Source organism: Daktulosphaira vitifoliae, unplaced genomic scaffold (genome assembly GCF_025091365.1).
Source record: "Daktulosphaira vitifoliae isolate Bord-2020 unplaced genomic scaffold, ASM2509136v1 Scaffold_2, whole genome shotgun sequence".
NCBI lineage: Eukaryota > Metazoa > Arthropoda > Insecta > Hemiptera > Phylloxeridae > Daktulosphaira > Daktulosphaira vitifoliae.
The window spans coordinates 22,495,600-22,507,695 of NW_026099573.1; the positions used below are offsets into that span (position 1 = coordinate 22,495,600).

Genomic DNA, 12,096 nt, shown 5'->3' on the forward strand with positions numbered 1-12,096 from the left:
AAATATTTAACCACCTGTGTTCACATTTTTGTTTTTAAGGTTTTACAAAAGTTTAAATCAATTTTCGATATTCCGATTCTAACCACAAATTTTGTAAAATTACTCTACTGTTAAAAACAAGAACCTTATTCCTAAGGATTTATCTAAAAATATCCAATACCTAAAAGTCAATAGAGAAATATCTTTATAATTTAAACTATTGTCTACTGTATACTTATAGGTATCAAAACGTACTTATTTACGAATCACCAAAAATTAAGTTGAACATTTTGAAGCTATTTTTTTGTTAATTTATATTATAAATAATTCTATAAAAATTTATTGATTAGACATATATTTTCTCTTTATAAGTATCATATTTATTCGATATTCTTGAGATATTAAATGTTATGATCCAAATAAAATTTAAATAAATTACAAATATTTAATTATTAGTGATTATATTATAAGCCAATCTAAATATTTGTGTTTATTTGAATAGCTAGTCAAAAAAATTGAAATATACTATAGTATGTTAACTGAGACACTTGAAATTGTAACAACGTCATTTTTTTCAAATGCTTGTAATGTTTCGCATCAATAATGATGTGTTGTTTAGTATTTAAACTATCATTTTATATTTTTATGATTTTTGACGTACATTTGAACTACAATCTGTTTATTTCTTACATGGTAAATATTGGAATAACTACACAATAACTATTCATTATTAATAGTTAAAGTTAATTAAAAATTATAAGTTACTGTTATGTGTGCAATACATTTGTATAACAATTTCTCTCAATTCTTTATTAACTTGTGAGGTTTTTCAAACTGATTAGAAAATATTTGTCTAGATATTAGTGCTTAATACATTATTGAGTGTCCGTCTTGTTTACTGTGTACGCTGAAATATCGACCCCAATACTTGGTTGTGTAGTGTACCTCATAACCATATAGAAAAAATATAGGATATATTGGTCTATGCACTTAAAAGTTTGAACGATAGCTGTTATATTCAAAAAGACGAAAAACTCACGGACGAGTAGAGATCATTTACCGTCTAAAGTTCTCTTATATTAGAAGTTACAATCTAACTACCAGAAGTAGTGTTGTTTACCATACGGATTTTCAATAAGCTACAGTGTAATGGTTTACCAAAGGTTTCTTTTCAACCTTTTAACGGCTTCACTTCTGAGATTTTTATTATATACGACGTTATATGAAGAAGAAGTATAAATATTACATTTTTCGTGTTTCTTTACTAATATTATTTAATTAAACACTTTATACTATTGGAATATTTTTTTCGTTTATTTAAAAAATACATATTTATGTGAATTTTCAAGTTAAATATGTCATGCATATTTTATTATTTATGAATTTATTTAAACAATAATATTTTTTATATATCTTCAGTTCTTTCAAAATTATTAGTGATGAATATAAAATTATTATTTTTTATTACAGACAATGTTTTCTGTCAAAAGACAAAAGGCTCTATTAAATAATTTATCACTTACTCAATTCATTATTTCTCAATCACGAAATACTTGTCCCCCAGAATTAAAGTTAAATGTTAGACATACATTGGATCTTAATGTATTTTATCCAATTACTCGGTAGTTCAAAGGGTATTTCTCAATATTAAGGAAAATATTTTTGAGGATAAAACAAAATGTATTTCATGTGTTAGTTATTTGATCATAATATTGACAGGTATTGAAGTAATTTATGATGTAATAACAAACGTACAATAACAACACAAATAATGTATATTTACTTCCATATCATAACGGAAAAATGTTTTTGGGTTATATGAAAACAAATTAAAAATATATTTTACACAGTGACGATAATATTTTTATATGTATAAAAATCTGTTAGGGTATAGAGAAGATTCTCAAAAATCATTAAAATTACCTTTATTTTTTACTTAATTTTTCATAGAACACAGCAAAAATGAGATTTTATGATTTAAGAAGAAAATATGTTAAAATTATATAAGTTTTAGCAATATTCATTAATCATAATTAAATATAAATATACCAAATATATAGATATTTAAAGGTGAATGTTAAAATTTAGAACACCAACCAAGATGAAAGTTTTGATCGAATGAGGAGTAATTTATAGGTGTATTGAAAACTATAAATGGGTAGTTTTTCATCCCTATTTTTACGAAGATACCTTAAGTATGTATATATTAGCAAGAGAGGATAAACACACATATTCGACATAATGCGGAAATAGGTATGGGGTGTGGTTTGACCCGGATAACTGCGGTATAATATAAAATAATATTTTTAAACAATTTTCTGCACATGAAAAAGAGTCATGTAGACTACAAGAAAACAAAATTTTTTACTCTTATGAATAAAATGATAACAAAATTATTCTTATACAAATATTGTTATGTATGTGCTACAGAGCGATAATTTTGCATTTCGCTTAGATCGACGCATATATTTTAACTCATTTAATCACGTTCCAAAAGTATTCTGTTTTTTTCTGGTATATATTTTTGTATTTTATAATTTTACCAATCAGTTTAGAATAAAAAATTACTTTTTCAAGTTGTAACTTTGTAAAAAAAAATTAAATATGTGCATCTACATTGTTCGTGCCCAGTTAAAAAGGGATCTACTTTTGTAATCAAATTTTTATTTTAACTTAAAGTTCTTTGTAGTTGAATTGATATAATAAATTAAAAAGATGACAACGGCCGGTGGCGATGTGGACTTAAAGGTTTGTTTACTGATTGCACTTGCCACGTTTGTTCGTTAATGATTATATAAAAACGATAAAAATATATTAAATGAAATATAAATCGAAACGATCTAAAAGAACTACTGATTGACTAAATTTATATTTTTAATACAAATTATGTGATGTTAGCTAAATTGCGTGTAAAATTACAAAAAATTGTGTTCTAAGAGCAGTCTAGTATCGTGTTTTTTTTAAAATAAATATATTTTTCTCTAAAACTCTTATCTCATATTTCAGCTAATAGCTAACAAAATATCTGGTCCGTTAACTTATGCGTTTAAATAACTATTATTAATTTCAGCAACATTAAACAATATGTGCATCTATTGTATCAAAGACAATATAGAAACATCTACTGGCTAAAAGTAAAAAATTGGCTATTGAAGATAACGTTTTATGAATGAGAGCGGCCATTAAAGTGGTAGTATTGTATTCATTGACTTAATTATCTTATAAACTGTTATAAAATTATTTTTAATGAACTATAACGTTGCAGTTGAAAAACAGATTATTTAAATTTTATGATGAAAATCACATTACACGCACATTATAAATACAAACGATTGTAAAATGATTTCTAAAACTATATCTAAAGATCACAGGTAGAATTTGTAATGTTATATAATATATTATGCAGTTGTATGAAATTCTAAGTATATTTATTTTTCTCTTTAGTATTTCTTTGATATTTCAAAGAGTCGATTGAACTTAATTATAAGTTTCTAAGGAGTTGGTATCTAAAAAGAAGATTGAATTTCTGTTTATTTCGATATTTCTGTTCGTGTCATATGTGTGTGTAAAGAACAAACAAAATGGCATGCATGGTTTCAAAATACTTGATTATCCGGGAAGTACTTGCGGTAAATTTCTGAACGATTTCACACTGGTATTTTCTTGACACGAGTCGTTTGATGTACAAAACATATTATTATATAAAAAAAATTATAAAATATAAAATTTATCTCATTTGACAAAACCAAAAAAAAAATCAAATTTTCACTAAAGCCAATCATGTTTTTTAAAAATATATACAATAATACAATAAAATATTGAAGATTTTACTGAAAATAATTTAATTAAAACTATTATTTTTCTATGATATCGTACACAAGAACATCGTACACTACTAGATACCCGAATATTGTCTTTTCTAAGTATAGGGTGATTTTTTTTTATCAAAATCCACTAAATAAATACAGGATATAAATAATTTAAAATTTGTTTTATTTTTTATTACCTATAGTTACATATTATTCTAGAATTATTAGCTATATAATACTCTTTAAGTTCATCTCATTTGTATTGTAAGGGTATCAACTATGTGTTTTCAAATTGGAACACATATTTTGAACTTAATGAAATATTTTGGCTATATATTTTAATAGTAAGTTGGATTTGAATTTTAAACATAGAATTATTTGTTTATTATAGAAAACTAAATAAAAAAAAACAATTAGCTCTTTGTATTTGTAATCTCTTGTATATTATAAATGTATATTTATTTTAAAATTTGAAACTTAAAAGTTTTATATTTAATAAAAAAGTAACATCATATTAAATATTTTAATGTCATTTAATATTAATAATATATATAATATAATATTTAATAACAAAACATTTAAATAAATTCAAAATATTTGTTTTCATTTGAAAAAACAAATTTGACACCCTTACAATACATTAGGGATGAACTTAAAAAGTATTATATACCTAACAATTCAAGAATAGCATGTAACTAAAAATAACCAAAAAAAAATTGTATAACTTTTATTTATTCTGTCAATAATTGAGTGTGTGATAATAAAAAATTCACTCTTTATAATTACAAATTTAGGTGAAAGAAAAACTCAATTATCAATAATTAAAAATATTAAATCTTTCTAAAAACATTATAAAACCGTGTAAATTTAATTTATTCTAAACATAAAAAAATGTTAAATGAAAAATTCCTAACAAAGGAAGTATAGAAGGAATCCGGGAATTTGGATTTGAGATATTTTTTAAATTATATTGATCTATATCTGACGCTGATTAAAATCACTGTCTTTAAACGCTTCGATGCATATTTGAAACAAATTCAATGAATCCATTAAAATTTATATTATTTTTTACTGTAGAGGCGCACTGCTCATAGAAGAATCGTTTGAGTTAGTTGGAAAGTCTTTAATTTTTTGATGCAAAGCATTTCAGTACACCAAAAATTGTATGATGTTGGCTGTAATGTCCAATAACTCTTATAAATCGAGATTTCAGATAGTCTTTTTCCATCTCAAAGTATATTATACTAGCTTTAATAAAAAATCGAAAAAAAAAATTCATGGGGTTTTTTTTTTGTGCGGCTGATAGTTTCAATTAGTTACGTAAAATAGAAAAAAACGATTTTCAAAAATTAACTATTTTAAAACAAAAAAAAACTTAAAGTATACTTCAATATTTTATTAAATCAATTACCTTGTATATTACGAGTGTATTTATATATTAAACATGATTTCATAAACAGCGAAAGTTTAGTTAACTATAACAAAATATTCAATACAAATTGGCGACGGTTACCACTATTTTGGATAAAATATTGTTATTATGTGCAAGGGGCGTTTTCTCGGTAAAAAACCGTTACTTTGTCGACTCGGTTCGTTTACATTAACAATTCCATGCACTTAACATTGACTCTTTGACAACGCTAAATAGTTTTTACCATATGAATTATTTACAACGTTAAACCGTTCTGCTGGCAGTAAACTGAAGGAAATCGCACTGACATCATGTGCTTCTTTAAGTTCTCGTACAAAATGTATTTTGCCGTTTTCAAGTTTAACGCAAATCTGATTATCCATGTAATCATATAAAATGTATAGTATTCTATATATTTAGAGCGACACGTGTTTTCTAGTATAATATGAATAAAGCGCATTTTGCTCTATAAGTGAGTCAATAAAGGCTGGATTTATTCATTGATATTAAACATGTAATATGTTTAACTCAAAAAATATTTAAATTTATTAAGCATTTACATATGAGAAATTAAAAAACCTCACATTATATCTAAAAATGTGTCGATAATTAACCCTGTGAAAATAAGGAATTTACCTACAAACTTTCATAAGACTTCAGATAGGAATGTATTTTTTGTATTATTCTTACCGATAATAAAATTGTTGATAAACAATAAAAAATATTATTTCATTGAAAATATTATTAAAATTATTTGTTTGCAACTAATCTTGTTGATTTCTAGATTATTATCAAATAATATCTGTAATAAAAATTCCTATTATATTAAAAATAAGAAGAAATATCCAGGAAAGCAAGCAACTTTATACTTCCAACTAATACTGCCTAAAAGAAATTCTTATATATTACTCTGGAGAATATATAATATGTCATATTTACATTGCAAAAAATTAATTTTAATTTTATAATCGTATGTAACATACTAGTGTGATGTTTAGTAGAAAAATGCACCTGTTACTTAATCGATGCTTTTAGTGTTGCTGTTTTACTCCTGTAATTTAATTACTTTAAACGTGTTGTAAATTGTAGTAATAATTTGACTGCGCTAAAATTACATTTATAATTTTACAAATTACGAGGATCATCAAGTAATTTTCCGTAAATGAGTTTTTCAACTCATTTTAGCTTCTTCAATGTAATTGTTGTTACGCAACCATAAATAAATGTTTAATTAATTAATTCAGATTGTTTCAATTTCAAAATTTAATACAATTTTATAACAAAAGTAATTTACCATGATTGACTTTAGTTTTGTTCAAACTTGAATGAAACAATTGATTTTTTATTAAAAATAATTATATTTTACTATGGTAAATCGTATATAAAAAAACGTACTACTTCGGTTTAAAATTTATATTAAACTGTTAAGAAATAATTTTTTGGTTTAGTTTATGCAATTCATATTGTATTTACCAAAAATGGATGAAATGTGCGAAGATTTTTACCGAACACAAATACAGGAACTTACTGAAGAAATAAATAATTTATTAAACAGAAAACAGGAACGCGACCGAGAACTAGTCAATTATGTTACCGAAAAAATGAAAGTAACGCGATGTTGGAGGGAAGAATTTGAATTGAAGCTGGACACAATTAATCAAGAAATTTCAAAACTTCAATGTGAAGTGGAAAATAATAATAAATACGAGGAAGAATCTGCGTTGAAAATGAACCAAGAAATCGAATTGACAAAGTCTTACATACAAGATGTCCAGTGCAAATACGATGAGGATGATTTTGAAATGATATCGTCACAAAACAAGTTTTATGAAAAATGTATCATGGATTTACAGGATAAAGTCAGTAAAGTCGATGAAAAAGTAGAAATCGCCCAGAATCAAGTAGAAGAATGGGAATGTAGAGTTGAGAAAGAATATTCTTTACTGGCAGAAGGTGATTCATCAACGAAGTCATTGCCATAGTCATGTGAGTATTCAGTTTTAGTCTAATGAAATATTAAAGTGATTGATTAAAAGATACAGCAAAGAATTTATTATAAATACGTTAAAAACGAATCTATTGAAATGTATCACAAATTTATGAAAAATTCAAATAAACTGACGTCAACACAATTCAATTCAATTCAATTAAAACTAATATTATAAAATATAATGAAGTTATGATTAAAAAGTTATAATTTCNTTAAAACTAATATTATAAAATATAATGAAGTTATGATTAAAAAGTTATAATTTCTCAAATATACTGCAAGAAATATTTCGAAAATGTCTATACGGAAGTATGATATAATTATTATATACACTAATTGTATATACTAATTGTATATACAAATAATAATATTTCAACAAAAGATTGACCAAATTGGTGTAATATATATATATATTTATTTATTTATTTATGCGAAAACGAATACACTTTTTTTTAAGCGTATTATTAATATTTATTTAGTAACTAATTAGTATATATTTATTTTTTTAATTTGAAATTCTAATTATAACAATTATTTTCTAATCTGATAAACCTAGTTATTTAAATTAGAGATCTGCGATATAAATGATCCAATTAGATTAAAGCCAAAATTTAATTAATGATTTCAATTTCATTGTTTTCAAAATCATTATATTGTATAAGTGTGTATTATACTTCAATTAGATTAAGTGATAGATGTAACATATATTAAACAAGAACGAAAACAATTTAAATTAACGAAATTAAACCGTATGATTTAATGTACTACATTTGTAGATATTTTTTTGTTATAAATACAAATTATTAAAATTACGTTCACACACCCAAAAATAAATTTTATAGTAGATATCCTTAAATTGATTTCAATTAAATAAATATATACTACTTTTTGAAAATATCTATATTATATTTAATAATATTTTAACGGGATAAAAATACTGACCCTATTCTATTCATAAAGTGTAATGCAATTAAAAGTATTTAAAATTTTAGCACAAATAGTTTCATGAATTTTATCACCACATTTTTTAAGATCACCTTTTAAATAATATTAATGAGCTAAAATTATAATTTTATAAAGTCTTTAAAAATTAGAATTTTATAGAGCCTTTCATTAATATGATTATTTTTGTTAATAATTATAATATATTTGATGACAAATTACCATTAATATAAAATATTTTTTTTTTTTTTGATCAATCGTGTGTCGAAAATATTTTAGTTTACGTTTCTTAATATTTAAATATGTCTCTAAAAATGTTCTCAACTCCTAAAAACGGAACTGATAGCTAAATAATTAAAAAATAGTTTATAACTTCATTAGCACAAAGTTGTACAATTGAAAGAGTAATATTTTTCAATAAATATCAATATTTTTCTTTTTAAATAATAAATTTGTGTAATCCATACAAATATAATACATATTCTAATCATTCAGTTTTAATCGTGTTCCGAAGCTTTTATTTTTAATTTGAAGTTTTGAGCCTCCGGACACTCGTAAATAAAGACTGTTAGCTGTTAATCAAATAGCTATCGTTTATTCTAATTTATAAATGAATACAAAACGGTTGAAAACTTTTAAACAAATCAGATGTCATAGTTGCTAAGATAGTTTCACTAAAAACCACTACATATTTACTCGTTCGTTGCAGTAAAGTGTACCATTATGTACTATAGTTAGTATACAAGTTGTCACACGAACTTCGTATCAGCAGTAATATGCTCCGTCGAGTATCCAACCAGCTAGCGTCGTATTAGTCACTTATATTTTACACCGAAGGGAATTCTTTTACAGCAGTGCGCAGAGAAGACTGTTACGGCCATATTATATACTAATCTACCAAATCCCAAAAGGCCTGCCGTCGATAGCCTTTGTCGAGCAAGATTTCCTCTTCTCTTGCTTTTTTCATTTTATTTCCGCTTTATGTGATATTGTGAATATACACGTATCACCCTTTGGAAGTTATAAGTGAGTTATTCGGTAGACTAGAAAAATAAAAGAGAATAATTTCAAAACGCTCAATCTAGGCATGACTGTATACCATTCAAGTGGTTGCCCTCATATTAACATCACTAGAAATCCCAAGTACTCTGAGAGAGTGCTCAACATTCTGCACGTTTGCATAAAACCTTGCGCATTATACATGCCGCGTACCCCTTTCTGTCTTTGTCCGTCACCCGCCCTTTTTCTTCCTTTGATTCTTACATTCTACATTATTATGCAGCTGTATGAATAATTCTATCAACAAAATTCAGTCGCTGCAAATAAAAATATGGTATTTTGTATTTAATATGAAACGCCTATTTTTTCAACGCCACGTTTTGTACGACGACAAACACTTTATTCCAATACTTAATAAATATTCATTCAGACACACCCAATGATAATATCGGCAAATACAACAGTTCGTTAAAAAGATATTTTCTCCGTAGTAATTATTATTCGTGAAAGTCATTAAGAAGCTAAGCTCTAGCTTAAACACCCGATGTTGGATTCATAATAAAAATAAATTTGATAGGAAACTAACCGTGTTACATTACGGAATAGGTTTTGAAATGATGATAGGAAGTCGTTTCAAGTAAATTGAAATATAAAATATGATAGCGCAATAAGTTTCACAACATGTAATTTTAACAGTGACAAAAGTAATAAAATGACAATTTATTTTTATTTTTTACCTTAATGGTTATGAAAGTGTAATTTTTGCGATACCTTTTCGTTTGCTCGTTATAATATCTTTAGAATAATAAATGCGTCACAAGTACATTTTGTCTTCACACTTTAGTTATTCCCTCTACCGAATCCATTAAATGTAATTGCTAGACATGATTTATTGTTGCCAATATAATGAATCTAAGAGATTCAATGTCCATAGCATTATTTTTATAAATTAACTACGGCACGAAATTTGATGGCAGCAACGGAAAACCGATTAGTTCATCGGCGGTATCATTATTCATAAGCAACATCATCTGTCTTGACTGAGATTACAAACGTCTAGTTTTTATCCACTAGTATTGGTCAAACGACGTACAAAACAAAACATCTCTGTATTTATTATTATTATTTTTGTTGTTTGCAGTCCGTATAAAAGAAATAATTGAAAAACGACTGCCTCGTAGCAACGGATTTCGGAAAACTCAATGAAATTAATGAACGGATTTATTACAAACGCAGCAATACACAGTTGATCCTCAGGACTGCTACTTAGGATACTGGTGATTAATTGAGGTCAAGTATATTTTCTCACGGGACCACATAAAAAAGTTTATTTTTGTTTAAATAACAAAGCAGAAAGACGTACTTTTCATGATATCCAGTCTTTTTTTAATTGTACTATATAAACACAAGTTTAATATAAAAAATTTAATTTTCTTATAGAAATGCATGCTAATATAATTTTTTTGTATTATAGAATAAAAAACTATATTCACGACCAACTCGGTATCTGAATCATAATTAGAATAAGAATCTATTCGCTTAAGCAAAAAGATTACTGAAAGTGCCAGTACTGAATAGGTATTTTCATTCAAACATTCATGTAAATTAAATAAAATGAAAGTTAGATGATTTTCTTAATTGTCATAATGCTACGGAATAACTAAGTTTTGTATTGAATTATGACCTAATTATCTATTAAAATTTTTCTTGTTTAAGTTTTACTCTTAGAAATCTTATTCACGAATAGTCTTCAGATAGAATCTGCAAAACTGTTACGATTGGGGTGGCGCATTGCATGTCGAGGAAACAAGATACCTCATGCGTGTACTGCACTCAAAATGTTTATGAGCTGTCCGAGTGCTACGATTTATACGAAATAGATTTTAACACTTAGAATGACAGTATTTCCACAATATGTTTACTACTAAAACCTCACGAATCAGCACAGTATATTTCTTTCTTTATGTTACATTTTAAGTGTATATTTTTCAAAAAAAAAAAAGAATGTTTTTGTTTATAAAGTTTAATGAAATCTATTATCGAAAACTTGAAATATTCTCAGTGTATTTTCAATGCCGAATAAATGTTATAAGTTGAAAATTTCTAAAATGAAAATTTATTTCAACGCAGGAAATTTCTACATAAAATAGGCCCTGTAATTGGAAAGAAATTTGATTGCTCATTGTAAATTTAATTATTAAAAACATTTTTAATTTTTTCACAAAATTGATGTATTTATAATGAAAAAAATCCTCAATTTGGATGCTATAAAGATACAATTTTATGTAATACCGCTGGTTTTTATTTATTTGAGATGTTCAGTAATTGAATGTTTCACAAGATTATACTGTAATTGTTACAATACAAAATTATCTCATTGTTATAAGTTGGGCTAGGAACTATATGCATTCATATATTTTGTTAGAACCACTTTGAAGGCTCCCAGTTTGTGCAACTTTGTCATAGAGTTATACAGAGTGATTTTTTTACTAAACCCACTAAAATACGTACGGAATAAAAATAATTTATACATTTTTTTGTTTTTTTTTTTTTTGATTACCTATTGTTACATATTCTTGAATTATTAGCTATTTAATAATGTTTAAATTTATCTCTTATGCTTTATGAGGGTGACAAAAGGAATGAACTTAAAGAGTATTACATAGCTAATAAATCAAGAAGAATAGGTAACCAAAAAAAAAAACAATTTTTAAATTATTTTTATTCTGTATTATTTAGTGAATTATGATAAAAAATCATTCTGTGTATTAGCTTAGAAATAATTTTCTTTTTAAGAGGAATAAGTCCCCTGATCACTTACCAAAACTTTAATCACGGTAACAAAAATGATTGAACTGTGTTTTCTAATAAAGAAAATTTACTAATTGATAAAACCTTTTGAACCAAAATATATCAGATATTATTATTATTTGAAATATAGACTGAGGTTGATGCACGAGTTATGA

The 12,096-nt window shown here is 25.3% G+C and overlaps 2 protein-coding genes across 4 annotated transcripts in view; one reads left to right on the forward strand and one right to left on the reverse strand.

Moving 5' to 3' along the window:
• LOC126899545 (cell adhesion molecule Dscam2-like) overlaps positions 1-12,096 on the reverse strand; it is a 119,744-nt gene that overhangs the window by 92,783 nt on the left and 14,865 nt on the right. The gene's annotated exons all lie outside the window — the stretch shown is intronic.
• LOC126899588 (uncharacterized) lies at positions 513-7,308 on the forward strand. The gene is made up of 5 exons (XM_050674634.1): positions 513-672; positions 3,050-3,169; positions 3,245-3,350; positions 3,424-3,608; positions 6,648-7,308. Exons 4-5 carry the CDS (start codon positions 3,561-3,563, stop codon positions 7,179-7,181), a joined length of 582 nt encoding a protein of 193 aa, XP_050530591.1. The 5' UTR covers positions 513-672; positions 3,050-3,169; positions 3,245-3,350; positions 3,424-3,560; the 3' UTR covers positions 7,182-7,308.

Excerpts from the sequence above, each read along its gene's own strand:
- LOC126899588 (XM_050674634.1), top strand. The coding sequence starts at position 3,561 with ATGGCATGCATGGTTTCAAAATACTTGATTATCCGGGAAGTACTTGCG. Across the intron at positions 3,609-6,647 it reads TTATCCGGGAAGTACTTGCG|TTTATGCAATTCATATTGTA; the intron begins GTAAATTTCTGA and ends TTTTTGGTTTAG.